At 40.9% G+C, this 22,629-nt stretch overlaps 4 protein-coding genes across 4 annotated transcripts; 2 read left to right on the top strand and 2 right to left on the bottom strand.

The window, feature by feature from the left end:
* Window positions 1–589: 589 nt before the first annotated feature.
* grpel1 (GrpE-like 1, mitochondrial) lies at window positions 590–4,139 on the top strand. The gene is made up of 4 exons (XM_010742520.3): window positions 590–739; window positions 2,252–2,399; window positions 2,691–2,772; window positions 3,035–4,139. The coding sequence occupies exons 1-4, from the start codon at window positions 672–674 to the stop codon at window positions 3,379–3,381; spliced, it is 645 nt and encodes a 214-aa protein (XP_010740822.1). The 5' UTR covers window positions 590–671; the 3' UTR covers window positions 3,382–4,139.
* Window positions 4,140–4,406: 267 nt separating this feature from the next.
* Window positions 4,407–12,163, bottom strand: tada2b (transcriptional adaptor 2B). Its single transcript, XM_010742521.3, has 2 exons — window positions 11,858–12,163; window positions 4,407–9,743 (listed from the first exon to the last, which is right to left on the bottom strand). Exons 1-2 carry the CDS (start codon window positions 12,125–12,127, stop codon window positions 8,532–8,534), a joined length of 1,482 nt encoding a protein of 493 aa, XP_010740823.1. The 5' UTR covers window positions 12,128–12,163; the 3' UTR covers window positions 4,407–8,531.
* A 201-nt stretch (window positions 12,164–12,364) lies between these two features.
* cfap184 (cilia and flagella associated protein 184) lies at window positions 12,365–15,812 on the top strand. Its single transcript, XM_010742523.3, has 3 exons — window positions 12,365–13,142; window positions 14,678–15,025; window positions 15,142–15,812. The coding sequence occupies exons 1-3, from the start codon at window positions 12,387–12,389 to the stop codon at window positions 15,466–15,468; spliced, it is 1,431 nt and encodes a 476-aa protein (XP_010740825.2). The 5' UTR covers window positions 12,365–12,386; the 3' UTR covers window positions 15,469–15,812.
* Window positions 15,813–16,392: 580 nt separating this feature from the next.
* Window positions 16,393–22,481, bottom strand: LOC113747569 (uncharacterized). The gene is made up of 11 exons (XM_027287529.1): window positions 22,250–22,481; window positions 21,320–21,610; window positions 20,970–21,078; window positions 20,634–20,708; window positions 19,927–20,190; window positions 19,476–19,603; window positions 19,217–19,328; window positions 18,996–19,061; window positions 18,064–18,275; window positions 17,134–17,254; window positions 16,393–16,969 (listed from the first exon to the last, which is right to left on the bottom strand). The coding sequence occupies exons 1-11, from the start codon at window positions 22,314–22,316 to the stop codon at window positions 16,885–16,887; spliced, it is 1,530 nt and encodes a 509-aa protein (XP_027143330.1). The 5' UTR covers window positions 22,317–22,481; the 3' UTR covers window positions 16,393–16,884.
* Window positions 22,482–22,629: the final 148 nt, after the last annotated feature.

A 22,629-nucleotide genomic window follows, 5' to 3' on the forward strand; every position in this document is an offset into this window, starting at 1 on the left:
AATGAATTTTGCTATTGGCTGATCTGTGTCAAGTGACATAGATAGATAGATAGGTTAAACATAATTTCAGCAGCTAAAAAAACAGATACTGGTCTTGGAGGTGTTAGCGGAGCTAAATAAGAGTAGATATTAGACTTAGTAGCTCAGTCCATAGGGACTTGGCTTGGGAACCAGAGGGTGGCAGGCTCAAGCCCCGCATGGACCAAATATGGAAGGTGGACTGGTAGCTAGAAAGGTGCCAGTTTACCTCTGCACTGCCGAGGTGTCCATCATGTCTATGCCTTGTACTGCATGTGTGTGGGTTAAAATGCATGTAAATAAAAGAGTGTAAAAAGAATTTCCAATGGTAAGATGTTAATGTAGCTGCTTTCATGTACTGTAAGAACACTACTACAGTTATGCTGGTAAACGGTGTGAGTTGAATAACCCGGGGATGAGTGACCTTCTGTCTGATGAGACTTTTTAAAAACTGTCCTTGGTCACATGTGCAACTTTCACCTTTAACTTTAACTCCAACCAAACTACAACTCGCCGTCAAACGCTTCCTTTAATCCGATTGGTCAACTGTCCCCCTACTGACACCTGATTGGCTCAAACCGCACGCCTCCTGCCATCACGGTTGAGCGTCCCGTCAGCGTGTGTTACGAGGAGCTTTTACCTGCAGGTGGAAAATGGCGAGCTGGTGTGTACGTGCAGTGAGACAGAGCTACTCACTGGTAGCTTCACCCGCGCTGATCAGGTAACACACTTTACATCGACTCCTCTGACTGAATGTAGCCGGCACAGAGACGCTCGGCTCGGGTTGAGAGAGTGCAGAGCTCCCGTTAGCTCATGGAGGTGGTAGTCAGCTAGCAACGTTAGCTTTCATCACCGACCGTGGTCCTTAATATTCAGTTTTATATTAATAATACAGAAGTGACAGCTGAGATGTGTATGTGTATATGTGTGTGTATGAGCTGGCTCATATTTAACCGTTAAACCTGACCAACGTATTAGTGTGTGTCACTGTTAGCATGTCATAGCAGGGAACAGGATGATGTAACGTGACATATCTTATATGAAGAGAGAGATACTGTATGTGTGTGTGTGTGTGTGTGTGTGTGTGTGTGTGTGTGTGTGTATTCGGACACTACATTTAGTACGCTTTTATCCAAAGCCACTTACAGGGAGCAGCAATTTGGGCTTCAGGACTGGAGGAGCCGGGGATCGAACCGCTGATCATTTGATTAGTGGACGACCAGCTCTAACTCCGAGCCTAAACTCCATTCATAAACCTATGTGTTTGTTTGTTTGTTTCCTTCGCGACATTAAAATGAATGGAGTTTGACGACATGTCTCCACACTTTTCTATTGGCTAGTGAGATGATGACATAACGTGTCATATGGTGAAACAGACTATTCCTGCTACTCATCCACAGAACTCCATTTCTTAATAGGCTATATGCTGTATATAACTGGACATTTATCATTGAATCACCTACAGAGTAGTTGCGTAACATGCTCAGTAAGTACTACTGGCAGTCGTGTGAATTAAGCTGTCTGATTCCATTAATTAGTATGTCTGGACACAGATCCAGAATAGTCTTGACTTCTGAAGGAGAAGTTGTTTAATTCTTCCTCTAAAATCTCTCCTAAGTGTTCAGTTTGACCAAGATCTAATGACTGTGCACGCTTTGGTGTCTTTTTAACATTATTTTCATAATCCACAAAGCATTCAGCGAGCCCCCGACCTCTGTGTCCTGTTACTGTAACTCACTAGTCCTAGTAGACAGAAGTCCAAGAGCTCGCTGTGATGTCAACAGATGTTTTGTTTTGTCTAACTAGAAGTCCAATACTGATTCAGATTGCTATCATGGATCACAAAGAAAAATAGGATGTTGACGGATGTTGAGAGGCTGAAACCAGCTAAATTTGTCCCATTTAAATCAATGAGTCAAACAAATAATGTGCTATCTAAATCAACTTAATCTCTTAATTGATTAAATTGTGTCACGTCGAACAGATTGAGCATTAAATTGACAGACAGCTTTGTAGTCTGTCAGGAGATAGAACAAGGAATATATCTGTTGAAACAGTGAGCACACTGCAGAGAAATGTTAGTTTGTGTAAGCCTGGAGCATCAGAGCTCATACACTGCAGGTTGATCAGGGTCTGAAAAATGGTCCGAACATAATTAAGTCAGGCAAAGTGAGCGGGCAGCCGCAAACACTTGACAAATGACTTCTTATTGTGTGTGTCCTTCCCACTTCAGAGCGTCTCCGCGATTGTTATGTACTGCCACCCAGCAGAAGAATGGCCACAGGTCAGAGGAGGAGGCTGAAAAGCCAGAGCAGAGTTCAGCAGAAAAAGTCCTGATGGAGGAGAAGACCCAGCTGGAGGATCAGCTCAAGGACATGACAGTAAGTCAAGACAAGGTCACTTCCTGTTTAGCAGAGGTGGACTGGGAGAATTACTCCATCTCCTTTGACTGCATTATTCTTACATTAAAACGGCAGCAGGCTGAAGAATTGTTTGTCAAGTGACAACCACATCAACCAATCAGTGACTTTGAACACAGACTATGAGGACATACATTTAGGAGCTTTAACAGACATAGTAACTCATTAGTTTGTCATCCAGAGCTTCACTGCATATTGTCGGTGACATTTTGTTTTTTAAGCCATGACTTACTGTTTCCTCCGTCTTTCCAGGAAAAGTACAAGCGGGCCTTGGCAGACACAGAGAACCTCAGGACGAGGAGTCAGAAGATGATCGAAGATGCTAAATTATACGGTAATGACCCATCTCCTACATTTACAACAGGCTCTGCTCTTTAAGGTTTACTATGTGGTTTGATCAAATATTCTGCAGTTGTATGTTTCAACCACTAGAGGTCACCAAAGAGCAAGTTCAGCCTTTTTCACTACATTGGGTGTCTTGGTTAAGCTGTTGGTCTGAAAACTGTTTTTATTATTTTATTATAACTTTATGAAAAGGCTATGAGATACTTTTCTAAACTAAATAGGCAAACATGTTCCCACTTCTTCCATCACAGGGATCCAGGGCTTCTGTAAGGACCTGCTGGAGGTGGCCGACATCTTGGAAAAGGCCACAGAAAGCGTGCCCAAGGAGGAAGTCACCAGCCACAACCCCCACCTGAAGAACCTGTATGACGGCCTGGTGATGACCGAGGTCCAGATCCAGAAGGTGTTTACAAAGCATGGCCTTGTCAAGCTCAACCCTGAGGGCCTGAAGTTCGACCCATATGAGCACGAGGCCCTCTTCCACGCTCCCGTGGAGGGCAAGGAGCCCGGCAGCGTCGCAGTGGTAACCAAAGTAGGGTACAAGCTTCACGGTCGCACCCTCAGGCCAGCGTTGGTGGGTGTCGCCAAAGCCCCCTAAAAACGATGATGTAACCGTGACAAAGTGTGATTTGTTTTGTTGCCTGGGTTATGGATGATCAGGTACAGCAGACTGGTCAAGGCACCCTGCCACACCTTACCCTGCTTACCCTAAGGTGCCTAAAAGAGAAGAGGAAGTTAACTGAACTGAAGCCAACTACATCTGGACAATATCCACCAGCTTTTAACAGATGCATCACACTTTGTCTGGCACAGGACAGTCTTTACAGGAACATTTCAGTTCATCATCAGTCTTTTGTCAGAGGTTGTTAATAAAATAAACTCACCAGATCACAGCCGCCATCTTAACTGGAAGAGAAGAAAGACGTGATGTTTCACAAAAAGTTGAGCCGACGATCGTAAATCCCTCTAGATCGAAGACCTATTTTGGGTGAGCTACGATCTGAAATCCATCCACAAATTTGAGCAGTGTTAATTCTGAACTGCTGGTATCATTCCGGACTTTTGTTTAAAGCCCTAATAATGTTGAACTTGACTCCTCAGTTGTCTTTGAGTTTTAAATTCATTCTGTGAATAAAGTAAGGGTCAGTACTTGAGAATCTGAAGAACGGTCTGAGATGCTGCATTGGACTGAGGCGGGCTTGACTAAATCTTAAACATCTTGATCAGCCAGCCTCAGTCATTGTAGCGTCTCTACAACACTCTTCAGTCATGTAACAGCTTTATCTGTAAACCATTAGAATATGCGTGGACCATTGTCCAGCTGTCATGCATCAGAATAAACTGATCAAGTTTGAAGTCTTGGTCTGGTGTTTGTCTTTTACACACATTGTCCTTCATTACCATGAAGACACACTAGGTTATTTTGACTGTGTTGCACATACAGCGACCTGCTGATTAACACTCCAGAGGACAGCAAATGTGTATTAATCCACAGCTGGAAAAAGTCCAACAGGTGCGCTATTTTTTTTTACGTTTGAGTAACGTTTCCTTAAAACTAACCAATAAATCAAGCTTCATGCTTTTAAATGCAATTATTACATTTCGGACATCTCTACTTATGTATTTGTTCTAGGTCTGTCACAATATCAGATTTTCACTAAACAATTATCGTGACCAAAAGAATTCTGATGTTTCCGCAATATCTCAGGAAATTTGGTGAGAAAAACATGCTATAAGTCAAATTCATCTTTACCTTTTTATTTTTTTGTTTGTTTGGTAAATCAATTGCACTCAAAATGTTAGTGTTGAGAGGTGGAGAACGAGTCTGAAACTTTAACTGTGGTGGGAACCACAAACCTAGAACAGAGTGATTTAAGAGGTGCTGGATCATTTACATGATATTGTGTGTTTTTTTTTTTTAATATCACAGTTTCAAGCCTTATTTCCTTCCCACTGAAACTAATTGAAAATTGAATTTTAGTCTATTGTTCACCATTTATGTTTCACCTTTTAGATATTTCTGACTTCCAGTTTTTAATTTACTATTTTAATCTCTTCCATATCTTGAATTCTAACATGTGTCTTTACTTGTAGCCGCAGTGAATGAAAACATTGTGACCTCATTAACATGCTGCTCTTGTATCGACTCATGGTCCACAGTTGCAGCATTAGTAACAAGTCCTCTCTTTGTCCCTCTATTGCAATTAAAAGACATTTTGGGTTTGTTTTTTGGTTCACAGGTACTGCAAATGACTGAAGAGGAAACAAGACTATGTAGAATTATAAAGTATTTGCACTTTTAATACATCTCCATACATACCTTGTCATGTGCAACAACAAAGTAACAGGACAAGAAAACAGCTCGGTAACCAGATTAAAGACGGCTCAACAGCATGCCATCACCATACCCAAAGCTTCAGAAAATGCTTTTTCTGTAATCCAAAACCAGTTTTTTATTACAAAAGCTATAAAAAAAATTTCCATGACACAAAATACTGTACATTTCACAGGTCAGTAATTATAGTTTCTTTTTCCAATTTATCTTACAAAATTATTTACATTTGGTGACAAAGTAAGCAACCCCCCTTTCCCATACAAAAAAAAAAATCAAATTGCCATATTTGTCTTTGAGAAATTTACACCGAAACACACCATTTTGAAACAAATGCGGGACATTTGGTTGCACATGCAGAATGACACCACTGTCAAAACTCAAGAGAAATCACTATAAGCTATTTAAAAATGAATAAACAGAAAGAGGACATTCAAACAAAGGAGAACCATAAAATTCACCTGACAGTTCTGGGTCATTGCGGTTTGGTTTATAGGCTGGAAATTAGCATCGCCTTTTCAAGAACATTCTGGTTACAGTAGGATGCTCAAACTTTCCACTGAGCTTCAACACAAAAAAATTGTCTTCAATAAACCTGACTACAGCTGTCTAACGGATCCAGCTCTGATCAGATCATGTTAGCAATGGGTTAATGTGCAGCAGAGATAGTCTAAAAGAAATCTTTTCACTGGAGGTGACCCAAAATGAACGTTGGAAAGTTTTCCAGTGATTCTTTAAATCGTGTACCACAAAGGCCTGGAGTCAACGCATAGAGATGACAGGACTTTAAGTTTTAAAAGATAAGGCTGGCAATGTTGAATATTTTCTTCACTGTCAACATACCCCCTGGAAAATCAAAGTTAGTCCACTTCTTAATACTTTCCGACTTCCTTTCTCGGTCTGTAGAACTCAGCCCCAAGCCAACTGGTTCCTGTGGAAGACAGGAATCTTCTCGAAGAATGTGTCAGGGATGTCGGTTCCTAAAACAGCTGAACGCTGTAGGATTTAGCAAACTCAAACAGTAGGAAACAATGCATTTGTTGGGGACTATTTTCAACTGTGTATTAATGTAGCGAATGTGGGGTTGAGTCAAAAGGAAACTACGGAATCGGCTCATTGTGGGTTTTGGTCTTTTCATGGGATTTGTTGACAATAAGACAAATATAGAACTAGCTATCCTTTAAAAGCAGCTGTAGTGTTTGACCACAAGGGAAGATGCTTTGGACCCCCGCGTTGATAAAATCTGACTAACAACGACTGATTTTGACCATTACAGAACACCCCTCACAGCTGATCCATCATCTTTCCACAAGGCCGTTGCTCCTCAATGACCATAAAAAAAAAAGAGGCAAAGCTCCACTTTTACCCCTACAGAACTAACGCCACTCATTACTTGCATTTCCAGCTTCGGTAACATTCACATGCCTTTCTTCTTTGTGATTTCTTTCATCATCTTCTTCTTTTTTTTTTCTTTTTTTTTTTACAGCTTCTGTTCCTGCCGTGAAATGACAGCCCATTCAATAACTTCATTTACATTTAAATAGTACAATGGACGCCGCACTGCTCGGCTTGCAGGGAAAAAAAAAAAAAAAAAAAAAGCAGGAAACTGTCACCAGTGCTGCTGTTATAGTTCTGCCTTCAAGTGAAGTTACCTAAGCACTAATATCAGACTGCAGGCAATGTCTGGTTTGACAGACCATCTGAGATGGCATGTGTGGTGTTAGGAAACTAGAATGAGGAGGAACACTGCCATCGAAGACACTCGGTAAACAACAATCTTGGAACTGTATATTTGAGTATCATTGGTTAATGCCCTTACACATTCAGCATCTTTACCTGCATCGTACCATGTGGACAGTATAACATTTAAAGCTGTACTAGATGCTTCTGTAAAAATAAATACATTTTCAAAGATGCGTGTCTCCTCCATACTAATTTCAGGTGAACAAATCATAAATAAAATACTAGCCCAGCCGATACTCACATGGATATTTAAAGGCCTTGAATACACCTTTTCTCACCATGTATGAAGGAATCAATCATAAACTCTCCTTTCTACCAACGTTTGATTTTTTTTTCCCCTCACTGGTTTCAAGTGGGTGGGGCTCAGTTGGAATGACACAACATCATCATTACTTACAGGCACCAATCAGGATTTAGCAACAATTCAGTGGTTGGTTAGTTGGTTGATGTCATATATTTCTCTGCAACAATCGGGGTGGGGCAACTGAATCCAAACCTCATGACAGTTTTTGATAAACGATTTTTTAAGGAGTATTCTCTGATTTCAACTCCACTAATGTAAATATAGTAAACTGAATATCTTTGGGATGTGGGCAAAACAAGAATGATCAACAGCTAATCGATTAATTATTTCAAATCTGAATCACAGTCCTGATGAAGCACATAAGGGGACTTTTTAAGCATTAATCTCTTAATAAAATAATCCCCAAAGATGTTTTTTAGAATTGGAATGTTGCTTATGAGAAGTTAACGTTACAGAGAAATACCTAAGATCTGAAGTCGAGAGGGGGTTTAAGGGTTAAATATATCTGCCAGTGTGCCACATTAACATGCCAACGTGAATGAATATTTCTTATAAAGGATGTTTTAAATAGAATTGTGACCATGATATGTACTGAGTGAGACATTTTATAGCTTGCCTAGCCTGGTGGACAGACTGTGATGGAAACACTGATTCTTAATTATAAAACATTTTCTTTGGCGTTCCTGAACTGACATTTCTTGTTGATTCATTTATGTGCCAATGCTGATACACTGGTAGACATGTCAGCACAGCTCATTTAAATCGGTCTAGCTTTAGATCAACAGCTTTAAATAGATGATACGACTTGTGTTCAGGTAGTAGCATTTCGGAGAAAGCTGGACGATTGTAGAACCCTCCTGTATTTTCTTTTCCTGCCATTGTGGGCAGTAAAAAAAAAAGATTGGTCAAAAAGTTGAGAGTTTACTCGAGCTGTGTGAAAATTTCTAGAAAATGATCTAACAAAGTTGACCAAATTACCAAATTAGGCTTCCGTCACTGTTTGGATTCAAAATAGTATTTCTCCATAGATTTCTTCAATGAGCATGTTGCAATAACACAAAAATCTCTCTTGAACTACGTAATACTTGTTAGTATTGTAGCTACCATCATATGGTAACAATATGGACACAAAATACTTTGAACCCACAGAGATTTGTTCACCCGCGTCCCGTTCCAAATGTAAAAATATAGACTTACTTTTGTTTCTAGCCCTGGTATGAAAATAGACATTTTCCAGTGGGGCATCCTAAATGTACATATTCACATGGTCACCTTTGAAAAGTTGGTGAAAGCCAGTAGTTTGCCTACAGAGCTTGTAGCAACTCAGCAATCATTGATCATCAACTGCTTCCCAACCAAAGATGGGTTGCTAAGAGGCGTCTCGGGATATCCAGCCACTTTCTGTGAGGAAGGTGAGAATGCGCTTCTTGAGGACCTTGTCGAGGTAGCTGGGCAACCGGCTCTTGGCCGGGATGCCTTGCCTTTTCTGCAGGTGATCTTTGATGATGATGGTTTTGACAGTCAGGTACCGAGCTGGGCTGAGGTTCAGAGAGTTACACAGCACCTTCTCTCTGTCCGACAGCAGCTCAAAGCCCGTCAGGTTCTCAATGGCGGCAAACTCGCCGTCTTTGCCCTCTTCTTTGATCCCACCTCCAACCCCCAAACCTCCAGCAATGCCTCCTCCCCCTCCAGCACCACCCCCAAGTCCCATCCCAGAGCCAAGCCCACCTCCTCCTCCACTGCCCCGTTTGGAGGTGACCACACTTTTATTCTCCTTGCGTTTCTCCCGTTTGTGGCGCGCCGCTTCGTATTCAGCCGACTCTTCCAGGCGGGTGATGCCATTGCGGCGGTAACGCTGCAGCTCGCGCACCTTGGCCCTCAGCATGCGCTCTTTATGCATGTTCTCAAAGAAGTCTTCAAACTCCCGATGGGCCATGAACTGGCAAAGCGCCCGCAGCCTGACCCGCTGCTCCTTCTCTTCCTTGGTGATCTTTCTTTTGGGTGTGCTCGGAACAGGACCCGATCCTGCAGCTGTTGTGGAACCTGATCCTACTGTGCCACCGCCAGTTCCTGCCCCACCCACACCACCAGCAGTGCCTATGACTCCCAGCGCTCCCGGTTTCTCTTTCTCTTTGTCCTTCTTGTCCCGGCCCAGGAAGGCAGGTACCAGGTTGTAGTCTCGGGCGATATTCTTACGTCTCTGGCGTTCTCGGAGCTTGCGCACATACATGTCCACATGAGCACGCTTCATTTCAATTTCCACATCCTCGTCATCGTAGTTCACAGAAAGTCCGCTGATGAGCTTCTCCGCATCCTGGTCGTACTCAATCTCATAGTCGTCACGTAGCGGCATGTAGCCCAGCTGCTGCTGCTCAGCCAGGCTGATATCCAGCGGAGGGAGCGGGGTGGTGAGGCTGGGCGACAGGGGCCCCCCGCTTGGGCAGGTGTGGTCGGTCACCCGGTTGGGAATGCTGTCAGGGATGCATGCCTTGCCCAGGTTTCCGTGGATGTACATGGTGACGTAGTGTTCCATGACTTCCTGAGGAGTGCGGGACGCTCCGACTTGAGTGGCCATGTCCTCCTGAAAGACAAGACAAGACAAGCAGGAAATGTTCCTAATGAGCACAGCGGAAGAAAAGCGTGCTATTCATAATGTTATTTATGGGACTAAAAATGGAAAAAATGCAAAACATTTCCTGGTCCCAGCTTCTGAAATGTGAGGTTTTTTCGTAGACTTCTTGCTTCTCTATCTTTAACATCTTTATAAACTGAATAACTTTGAGTTTTCAAGTGTCACTCTGTGCTCCAGGAGATGGAGATTTTTCACTTTTTTCCTTCAACGTTTTATTTTAAGTGTCTGTAATTTCCTGATGATGAAAGATTTCCAAGTAAGCTTCCAGGAAATTATGTATTAAATTTAATACCAACACAGTCCAACATATGGAAAATATTAGCAAAGGCATCTGTCTGAAACGATAAATTAATGTTTACTTGTGTTTAGGGGTGTCAGTTTAGGTTATATAGCCCAACACACATTAACAGGTTAATTTTAGAAAAAAAAAAAAAAGACACCCGTTTTTTCTTTTAGACCTTTATCAAATGGCTTCTGACGGGTGTGCTTTACACTTCCTCCCCCCCAAACAGAAGCAACGTGATCTTTGGCTGTGAGCCATCCTCAGACAGGGCTGCTTGTTCTTAATGTGGTAAGTCACAGAATAGTGCTAGTACTACTAAACTAACAACATTTGTTGCCTTACTGGAGGAAATGGTCCCACATGGAGCTTCATTTCGTGCGCTTCTTTTTTTTTTTTCTTTTTTTTTTCACCTCAGACTGCTGACTGCTTATCTTTATACCAACGTTAGACGTTGGTATAAAGTTTAGATTGGCGGAGTGTGTATGCAAATCAATGCAACTGATTTAACGGTTAACTGCTGACATCCTTACTTTATATGAATTCGGGTTTCCTCAATAATTATTGCCAAATTATATACTTTTTATATATATTTTCAGAGAACAGAGACCTGTTAAAGGTGCAGTGTGTAAGATTTGGGGCGTTTATTTTCAGAATAAGGCAGACATTATATATAATATTCATAACTATGTTTTCATGCATGTATAATCACCTGAAAATAAGAACCCTTTAATTTTGTTACTTTAAAATTCTCCTTTTATATCTACAGTGGGAGCGGGTCCTCTTTCATAGTTCTCCTTTTATATCTACAGTGGGAGCGGGTCCTCTTTCATAGAGGCTACCATGTTGAAACACTGTGTTTCTACAGTAGCCCAGAACAGACAAACTATAATAGTATAATAGTGACTAGAGAGTCCTTCAGGTGTTGTTTCTCCTTTACACTAGGAAGGTGAGGGTGATGTGAGGAGATTGCAATGCAGCGATTAGACCACTAGATGCAACTAAATTCTACACACTGGACCTTTAAATAGAGTACCCTAACAGACTAAAGCCATTATTGAATTTATTATAAGAATTACAGATTAATCAAGACTCAAAATCGCTTAGTTTAACGCCCAAACAGACTCTGAATGCAGTGTTCATTCATCAATTTAATGCTTGCATGTGATGTATGTCAGAAATGTATTCAGATGATGTATGGAAAAAGGGAGGGTTACCATCCACAGGTAACCTACTTGTACTATCACTGACAGTGCATCATGTTAGCAGTCATTAATGTTGCATCGGAGTGCTTCCCCAGAAGAATATGAATTTATATTACACATTGCATAAGTTGTTGTTGTTGTGAGCAGTTGTACCAAGGATTGATTTTCACTCATCAGATTGTTCAAAGTCCAAACAGATCAAACTATCCTAGTTTTAATTCTAATTTCATTTTCTTTTGGGGTGCTCCAGTATGGACGGATGTGATCCGGCTGCTGTAATCTGAAGATGTAAAGTCGCCATACACATAATGTGACATATTATTAACACATTGTTGCGAGATAAAAAAAAACAACACTGAGCTCTGTGTGGGACTGTTCTTCTGTGTTAACGCTCAGTCGTCCAACTTTTCTGTCGGCACTAAGAGAAAACGGATTGTCATAAAGGTCATGAACATTACTTTAACGTTAGCCAGACAACTTTGGCTCTGAACTTTTACGACACACTTCAAAATAAAAACTCTTGTCGGCATATACGACGTGTGGCACAGATGAATTCAGTGAAGTAACTTAAAAAGTACCCAGTTTCCAAATCCATATTGCTCGATAGCATCGAGCAGCGACTGCTCTTCCCTGCTGGTCCATCCTCCCTCTGCCTCGGGACCCCAGAGCGAGAACCGACCGCCGTCGAACAACTGGTAGCCGTGCCATCTCCGGTGATTACCGATCTCTGCGCCCGCCGAGAAGCACTCCGGACACAGCTCGATATCGGGACAGTCGGTGCAGCGGAGCCGCAGGTTCGTAACATCTGCAAGGCAGTTCACGCAGTACTTCTTCCCCAGGTCGGCCATGTTGCCTGGCTCCTGCTTCTTGTTGTTGGAGGCAGATTCGCGCGCCTGCGCACCGCGAGCCTCTCGCCGCGCGACCTACTCCCATCCTGCTTGTTAATATTAATGAGGAAGGGTCAGGCCGCTTCTGATTGGCTCCCGACACCAGTTTCCAGGACAACCGAAACAAAACGAACAGTTTCATTGAGCACAGAAGTGAACGAGCCCTACAGCTATAAATAAAGTGAATAATAGTTTGTTTTTTTATTTTTATTTTTGAATCATGGACAGAGAGACAGAACAGGAAGATAATGAGGTGAGGAATGACACAGAGAGGGAGGTCTCCAATGAGGAGGACATTGCTCCTGCTGCTGTTCATGGACATGAAGGTGTCCCAGCTGAGGTGGGTGCATCAGATCAGGATGGAGAAACTTCTGAAAGTATGAAGCCCACTGAGGAGGCCCTAGCTGAAGAGGCAGCCAGCTCTGAGCCAGAAGAGAACAGCATGAAAGAGCTCACCACAAGCCCAGACTTGGACGTGGAGATGAATGAAGTCAATGAACAGCCAGCGTCCCACGAGGAGAGCGTTGTTTTTGAGATGAACAGCAACGATGATGATGGTCCTCCAAGTCTGCATCTCGAGACCCCGGAGAGAGAGAACACCAGCCCCACACAGGAGCAGGAAGATGAGGCTGAAGGAGAGGAACCCACCACTGCTCCTGCTGCTGCTGCTCCTCCAGACAGAGAAGACGTCAGCTACCAAGAACACATGCGGCTCCTCCAGGAGCTGCGCGAGGAGAGAGATAAAGCCAGCCAACGCAGCATCCAGCTGCAGACCAAGCTGGCAGAGTACTTCCGCAAGAGGTCCGGGGACGACGTCCAGCTGGAGAGGGAGCTGTCGGTGTCAGAGCAGCTGCGGGAGTATGAGAAGCACATGAGCATCCTGAGTGACCTGAAGCTGCAGATCAGCACTGAGTCAGAGGCAGCTCAGCAGCAGGAAGAGGAGCTGAGCTTCCAGGCAAAAGGGAAGCTGGACAAGGTTGGTGTGATGGCTTCTGCGGGTTCATGGGTATTTTCTTTGCTTTGTTGTATAGTGACAGCTGGAGAGATAGACAGAGAATTCAGGGGAGAGAGAGGATGGAGGATGCTCCAGTGTTTTTGGATTTACACTGCAGTACCGACCTTCAACCACTGGATATCACTGTTACAAGCAAAGTTATGTTAAGGTGATGGTTCTAAGAGGTCCCAATTTTACACACACACACACACACACACTATACTGTTTAATACACTAATCATAAAGAGGTTTTAATTATGTATGTCGCAACGGGTCCCTGCAAATAGCAGAAAGAATTTCTGTCCAAGTCAGAACAGCTTTGATTAGTTCACACGGGAGATTCCTGTATTGTACGTTGCAAACTATACCCACTGTCCTGATGGCAGTTTCTGCCAATAGCAAAAAATTTAATTGAAGTTCACACTGGCTCAGTGGCAAAATTCCAAAAGTCACTATACATAGTGAAGAAAATGCTGAACTATGTGTGCCATTGATGGACACCACACTGTCCCACAATGCAATGGATATAGGAAGGCAGTAGTAAAATAAATTCAGTTGCATGGTGTTGATGGTGGTGAAACAGCTACAGAACTGTCTCATGACATTTTCCTACAGGAAAAGACTTTCTGTCCAAGTCAAAACAGCTTTGATTAGTTCACACAGGAGATTCCTGTATTGTACGTTGCAAACTATACCCACTGTCCTGATGGCAGATTAAGGAAATAACTTTAGAACAAGCGTGTAGGATGTAGTGACACCTAGTGATCTATGTATAGATTACACCCCTCTTCTTTCACCCTTTCCTTCCCAGTGTAAAGGACATACTATAGCAGCCATGAAAAACCCAAAAGGCCTTATTTAGAAGATCTGGTGTTTAGCGGGCTACTGTAGAAACATGATGGCTCAACATGGCGCACTGCAGTGTCTCTACATAGAAAGATAAATTTTTCTTATTATGGCTATACTGGTTCTTAAACTGTGGAACTATGGAAGTGCAGATCAGGAGTACCACCAGATTATCAGTCTGCCTCCTGTGTAAACTGTCCATAGCTGAACAGAGTCAGTCTACGCTACTGTATTTGAACATCAGTCATACTGGTGGTACATGGAGAGTCTAATATTTTCTGAGGTGGTACACGATGCAAAAGTTTGAGGTGGTGTAGAGAAATACTTACGATTTGAAAGCAAGTTTTCAGAAGCTTTAATAGTCTCCTATCTCTCTAGGGAAAAGGAGTACAAGGGGTCTACACATGCTGCTGTGCAGTGAGTTGGGTGGATGTGACGTGCATACTGAGCCTGTAGATCTTTCTCTCAGCACTATGTGCATGCAACGGTTTAGCAACAAACCAAATACAACTCACAAGTCTGAAAGAATCAGACCCTTATTGTAACCTTGTCAGAAGTTAAGTACCCTGATAGACATGGCACATATAACAATCTGGTTGTGCAATAGGTGTTGATTGTGTGTGCTATGGTGTACTGATCAGTGGACAAAACTGTCTCATCTCTGTCCTCAGGTGGAAAATGAGTGGCGTACATTGATGGCACTGAAGCAGGATGTAGCTGTGACGGTGCTAAGCCGACGCCTGGGCAAACAAGCTGCTCAGGCCAAAGTGGAGTCCATCCTGGCAGCAGAGCAGCTTCGCCAGGACGAGCTGATCAAGCTGCGCCTCAAGCACATCAAGCTGAGGATCAAGATTCACAGGCTGGAGGCAGAGCTCCGTGACAGGGAAGAGCACGCCAGGGACCCACTGCAGCTCCAGTTTGAGCAGCTGCAGGCTGAGAGGCTGGAGAAGAAAAAACATGCTGAGAAGCAAAGCGAGGAATCATTAAAGATGCAGAAAAAGATCAGCGGCAGCTTGGAGGTAGGTTCAAGTATCTACAGGTACAGACTGCATCAGTTTTTGTAGTTGCCTCACAAAATATAATTATCAATTGATAAGTAATAGGGTCAATATTTTGTTTTCCTCTGCTCTATCAGCTTCTGTCAAACATAAAGGAGAAGCTGTTCTGGTGCCAGATGGATGTCCATGCCAAGCAAGAGCAGCTGGCTGCAGTGGAAGCCACAGTGGCCAGGAAGAGGGACCTCCTGACCAGGACGAAGCAGGCACGCAACAGCCTGCAGAGAGACAACCAGAGGCTGAAAGAACGCCGTGGTCTGCTGGGGAACAGAGTTCTGCTGCGGGATTTTGAGGACACTGTGGACGCCTCCGACCACTTGGAGGAACAACTGGAGAATCTGAAGGGTCGGCAAGCCGAGATTGTCTTCAGCTGTAGCAGATGGAGGAAGAAGCTGGGGACAACCTAATGAAAGATTCAATGAACTGTGATCAGACTACTGAACGAAAGAATCCTGATTCAACAGGAACGAAAATGAGCATCAGTACTATTTGTAGTTTTATCCTATGCAGTGTGTCAGTGTAGGCAACGACCAATTCTGCATTTAAGGCACTTCATTAGGCCAATGGACTCTGTGACACAAACCATCTATGTTCCACATGTCTGCTCAAATGATAGAACATAAAGTGTATTTCCCAAGTTGGTGATTGGAACTGTCTGTGGAAACGGTCAGACTTTGCCAGCAGTGACCCCAACCTTTGAGTGTCAAATCATGATTAATATTAATACTAATAAAGAGTACGCTGAACCCAGTTTTGTCTAACCAAGATCCAATGAGAAACACAGGATGCACAGTATATAGACTGTTTCACTATCTCCGAAGTTACATGCTGTTTTCACTTCCAGTCAGTAGGTGACACTATTGTACACTAGTTTATATGCAGACATCCACGAGGAAAATGCACAGCTGTGGACAGTCATATAAAGTCACAAAGTCAAATAGTCGGATCAAGAAAGATCGTGTAGGGATCCTTCTCCTAATGATTTTAGACACTTTCTGAGCCTGTCGTTGACAAAATCAGTTTTAGCAAACATACCTTGCAGTGCACAATAGGCCAGAAGGATAACGTTGCAGTCCAGTTTAAAAAACTGTTATCCCCATTAGGCACTTAGAGACAAAAACATGGGAACAGTGTGAAAAGTACCAAAGTTACCCTTTAAGGGTTCACCAAAGACTATATTACTAATAGCTAAGACTGTCAATCTAATGATGGCGCTACAAGAAAAGTCAGGACATCCTCAAAGTCTGTAGGATTCATCTTCTGGGGACGCTGAATGTAGAAAATGTCATGGCAATACATCTAGTGGTTTTTGAGATATTTTACTGACTGGCAGCCCCAAAAAATCAATAAACAATATAATATAGAGCAGTAAACTAGCAATATTGAACAATAAAGGGGCAAGTAGAAGAAAAGTTACAATAGTGTACATGCAGGTACAAAATAAATTTCTTTTAATGTCCTGTAGTCCAAAAGTACACAAAGTGCAGGAGTAGTAATTAATAATAAAAGCACTCAATTTGATGAATGAACATTTAATATACTAAATATCACATTTATTTCTATAATATTAGAATGTTCAAGAGAAATAATGAGAAATATGAGAGAAATGAGAAAATATTTAAAAACAAGTAATACAGAAATAATTGAATCTCTCCCCACCTCAAGTAGGATGAACCATCATGAGAAATGTTTTTCTTATCTTGTCTATCACTGTAATAATGGAGAGAATACATGTATGTATCTAAATATGAAGTATGTAATCCCTCCCCACTGGATCAAAGGAATATCAGAATATCACATTTAAGGTTTCTTCCTCAGTGGGCTTAAATTTTCAGCTTCTCCAGCAGAGTCCTGAACCACGGCTGGGACGAGTCCACACAGAAGTTTTCATTATTTTTCAGGGTGACACTGTGAACCAAAAGATAAATATTAGAAATACAGTATGGCGTGCTTAATATGCTGGCTCTATTACCTTACATGGGAAACTCTCAATCTGGATTGATTATATGTTTCAAAAGATATCAGTCAATACCTGACATTGCAGTTTTATACTTGGTGGGAAGCTGACTTACTGAATGTAGATAGGACAGGACCGTGATCTCATATCCATCTTCATGAACTTTACATCATTTGGTTCAATGTTGTGCCAGTTTGGGAAGGGGAAGCAGTGAAAACATTTGATATCGTTCATCACTGTAAATCCATAAAAAAAACAGACTTTAAATTTAGCACAAAATACCCATTTTCAAGTATCCATCACATCATTAAACAAAATTGGTAATGGATGTATAATTCAGAATAAAGCATGAAACAATTAAGCATTATGTTTTACTTAAATAATGCCTATAAAATACATAATGACTATATCCACATTGTAGTGTAACCAAGTTGCAGCTATAAAGTTTTGTATTTTTCATTTATTCACTGCCCTCATTTTAGATGATGTCAAGAGTACAACAGAATAATAATGTATTTCAGTTGTTCTTAAAGCAAGTTATTAAATTTTTTTTTGTTGTTGAAGTGCGAATTGGTGACAGACTGATGATTAATACTTTCACAAATTACTTTTTTTTCTGCTCCAAATTCAGTGCATTTATACTGTATATACAATTTATTCTGAATTGTCTATAATTTTATATAGACAAAGACTTTTCCATTAATGTTATTTTAACAGTTTCTCAAACCCCTCTTCAAAAATCTATTTTAGTGTCCATTTCAGTTCACGACATCTAAATGTTTCGTATGGTAATCTTTTAGACCTATGCTTGCCAGAATCAAAACTCAATGTTCATATTGGTGTAAAGTAAATCTAAAAATGGTGTAGTCTGTCATGGAAATTACATTCCTATCACCACACGGGGACTGATCTGCCATAAGAGGACACAAGTAGCATAGTCTGAAAAAGAATGTAGTTTCTGACTTTGCTATGTTGGCACGTACAGACTAAAAACTCAAGTTTGTCCTATGCCAAATGCTGATGTGATATGCTGATTCAGCTAAACCTGGTGGTCCTGATATCCCTCGTGATCCGGGTAGTCCTGATATCCCTCGTGATCCGGGTGGTCCTGATATCCATGGTGATCCGGGTGATCCAGGTGGTCCTAGTGGTCCGATTGGTCCGGGTGGTCCTCGTGCTCCTCGTTCTCCTTGTTTTCTCTCTTCTTCTGCTTCTCCTGGTGGTCCTTGTTTTTTAACAGCAGATCCAGGGTCAGGGCTGGGGGTAAGTTGAGTAATAGTCTTATTGACAAGTCAACTTACAGGAAATGATTACAGATGTTACATGTGAACACATCTGCCAGGGTATCAGCAAGGAAATGGCTTTGATCTGATAAGCTACACACACAGAACACATCTACTTTCATCAAGCTTTTTATGTGTAAAGCAACGTTCAATTCTCAGTTACTTCTTATGTTGCTCAATCATGCAGCCTCCACCAAAATATAATGCTCACAGCAGTGCGGAAATACATACCATACTGTAGGTCTCTACATAGTTAGACACTGATATTTAACACGTTGGTCACATATTTTTTAAATATCACTTTTGATTATTATGAGCACTGTACTGTGGAGAAGGCTGAAATTTCAGACAGTAACTTAAAGGGGCGAACCAGGGGTTCAGCAGTTCACAGGACAAACCAACTAATGCAACTGACTGACTGATAACAGATACTTTCTTACTTTCAAGGTTACATTCTTAGATTGAATTCAAACAGAATAAGAACAAACTATGACCTTATATATATATATAGATTAGATATTATATATATATATATAGATATATATATTATATAATATATATATATATATATAGAGAGAGAGAGAGAGAGAGAGAGAGAGAGAGAGATACAAAAATATATCTTGGAAAATATCATGGATACATATAATGCAGACAATCTTAAGTATGTGGCATGTAACTGATGTTATCAACTTACAGTCTAGAGTATGCAAAGATGCTGAGTCTAGTAACACACACCTCCCTGCCGTCCATCAGTGTCTCACTGGAAAACAAGGGTCCATTTCAGTTTGCAATACAAGTTTCAAAATTTTATTTCTGAGATACAAAGATAGAAAAAGATACAAGATACAAAATTTAAATAGTGGATTTAGTCTCACACACACACACACACACACACACATAGTGTCTCTCACTTACATGAATTCAGTTGAGTTGCATGTTTCACTCGGGAGCCAAATCCTCGTGCTTGTGGCTGGAGAGGTTTCAGTCGGAGGTTTCTGCTCTGTCTCTTGACAGTGACAGCTGCTGACTTAAAAAGGAAATTAGAATTAGAAAAAAATGAATTTATTTTACAATAAATGGTTACTTAATGAATCAATGACTGAATGACTGATCATTTGATGGAGTTAATCATCAAGAACATTCAAACAACTATAAAAAGGACAATTTTACAAACTATTTTTAGGCGTCGGGACAAAACCATCCCTATCTCTAGAGAGAACGTCTTTCTCCAGTTTCATCAGCATTGCATTGAACTCCAGCAGGTCCAAGTCCAAACAGAAATCCTCATCTTTCAGACTGACACTGTGAAGCAGAGGAGAGAAATAAAAATCATTATTTTGTTTTCTTTGCACAATAACACAGAAAAATGAAGGTGAATGTGTGAGAGCTTTCATGTTAAAGATATCATCAGTGTCATGTGCCATACTACTTCAACTGTCTACACGAAGCTCTTTATTGCATTCATGAAAACATCTTTGGTTGAATAAAATGATCGATTTATGATCAGTTCTACCAATTATAGTGTAAAAGTTTGAAATTTAAAGATTGATCTGTCTACATGAAGTTCATAAACCACATAGCATCATGAACTGTTTAATCGTGAAAAACAGTAGTAGTAACCTTACTTAATATGAACAGGACAGGAGAATGATTGCTTCTTCACATTTATGGATTGTACAGCCTTTGGGTCAATAGCATCTAAATTTGTCGTGAAGTTGCAGGATTCACAGACATGAGTAGTGTGTTGTGGTGTTTGGGTCATTTGTGGAGTTGGATCATGTTGCTTGCTTTCTGTCACAGATGGATGAGTGGTCATGGCTAGCTCTGTGGTTGGGTCCAGCGGAGTAGGAGGCTCTTCGTAGCTACTTGGCTCAGGTTTAGACTGGTGGCTGAGGGTTGGATGAGTAATATAACCTTTAACTTACAGGAAGGGGTTATTAACACATGCACTTATCAGCAAGGAAATGGCTTACATCAGATTATAAAAACCACACAAACAAAACATTGCCACAGAGGTAGTTTATATTACCTTATATTCATCTTAGAATGTAGCGGCTCAAGATAACGTTCAAAGTATAACGTTGTATTCGTTGTTTTGTAATTAGTTACGTAAGTGTTGTTTTAAGTTAAGTAAGCAGTTGGCAAAGCATGTATATAACCCCCCCCCCGGGCTCGGTTTTCTAAAGGATGCCTTAAACCATCATTTATGAAATAATTTTTCCCATTGACATCAAAGAAGCTGCTGTTAAGATGGAAATTTATTAGACTGACAAATCTTAACTGTTACTGGTGAAATCTTCTGTATGTTTAATATCACAGAGTACAGACTTACCCCAATATTGCATTGTAGTAATCTAACAAGCTGAGTCTTGCCATGCACACTTTACTTCCATCCTTTAACTCCCCACTGGAAAACAAGGGTTAGTTTCAATTCAAGCTCATCTACAAAATCACAGTCAACTTATTAAAAACATTTTCACCACTTTAGTTTAGTGCCCTAGCCTACGAACATTTAGCACTGAACACAAAATGCAGCTGAAGATAATGTGGTGGACAGACTGACAATCTGGCAATCACACACAGCTAACATGGCTAATGAACATTACTTTTATTGACTTTGGAACAAAAAATATTTGAATGTTTTAAATTCACATGCAAACACACTTACATTGATTGAACTGAGTTGCATGTTTCACTGGGGAGCTCCGTCGTTAAGATGCGAAGTGATGATGTTTCATTCAGATGTTTCTTCTCTCTCTTATCGCAGTAACATCCACCTAGAAGGAGATAGTCTTACATTATAATAAATGATATATTATTGGGTTTTGGATTGTTGGTTTCAAAGGAAGGTTTTAACAGCATCTAGTATGCATAGATTGTATAACATATATACTATAATAAAAGTATGCATAGATTGTATAACATATATATAATAATAAAAAAAGAATAATTTAATTTTTCAAGCTATTTTAGGTATAATTACTGCTAAACAAAAATAAATAAGTACTTAATACTTACTCTGCAAATTACTGGGGGCAATCGGGGGTTTCTCTCTGTATGGTTGGCCTGTCTCTTTAGTCAGTTTGAATAAAGAGGCTGGTTCTGTGGTTTGTTGGGTTGACTGACTGCCTAGATCCGTTGGCTCTGTGGTTGGCTGTTGGGTTGTCTGTTTGGTCTGGCGAGCTGACTTTGTGGGTTGTTGGGTGACTGATTTGGAGCTGGTCCTGTGAGAGTCATCAGAAATACGGAGGCAGAACTCGCCGTAACGTACGGAATTGTCAGGTTCAGCTGTTGCATGCATCTTCCACTCTACAACAAGAGAGAACAAGAACATTTCAAATGATGACAGAACACAGCAAATATACCGACCTGTTAGTGAAGACACCTTTACTTAACTGATGCGGGTTTTGCAATCGGTGACTCTGTTTTGAGGTCGCAGACCTCACATGAACTCAACAATTCTACACCCATCATGTGAATTTCTGTACAGTAAACTATGTTCAATTGTTTATTCTATTTAAATATAAAATATAACCCGTATCAGTCAGTTCTCAGATCAGTCTGAAAAATAAATAGTTCATAAATGTAAAATGGACAGTGAAGCTCTTTCAACCCTCCAAACGCCTAATTTCATCATTACATCATTCCATACGTTCACTGAATTAAAGATTTGTCACACCAAATGTACAGATGAGTCAGAATGAACAAAAACAACTAAATAATTCTACACCAAAAACATAATCACACATTCTTAGTGAACTGATTCTGTTTTAATATTTTCTTGATTATTTCACATCACTCCTATAATATTACAGATATTGCATATGATGTATAAATAAATAAATAAATAAATAAAAGATACAAATGGCCTGGAAGCACAGGTATTAGTAAAATGTCTGTATGTGTGTATGTAACGAGGTCAATAAAAAGATTAACCACAAAACTCACTCTCTTCAGTCGACTGGAGCGCAAAGGTTATCAAAAGCAGTTTACTGACGATGAAGAGGCCCATCATGGATCTGGATCATACCACCAACAAGCTTTCAGCTTTTACGCTGCACAGTACTTAACCTTATAGGAAAGTCGTAATCTGATCATTCAGCAGCAGATCAGGAAGAAAGTTCTGAAGCTGAAGGCTTGGTTTGTTGATGTGTCGCAACAGAAGTACCAAAGTACTCTTGAGTTGTCCTGTCATGTGAGCTGATGCTGATACTGATGCTGATACTGTACGTGCACCAGTTCTGCAGACTGATGGCAGTGACATAAACCATCATGTAGCATATTTTGTTATTAAAATAAACCCAACTCAGAAAACTAAATTATTGAGA

This window comes from Larimichthys crocea, chromosome XIV, assembly GCF_000972845.2.
Source record: "Larimichthys crocea isolate SSNF chromosome XIV, L_crocea_2.0, whole genome shotgun sequence".
In the NCBI taxonomy this organism is placed as follows: Eukaryota; Metazoa; Chordata; class Actinopteri; family Sciaenidae; genus Larimichthys; species Larimichthys crocea.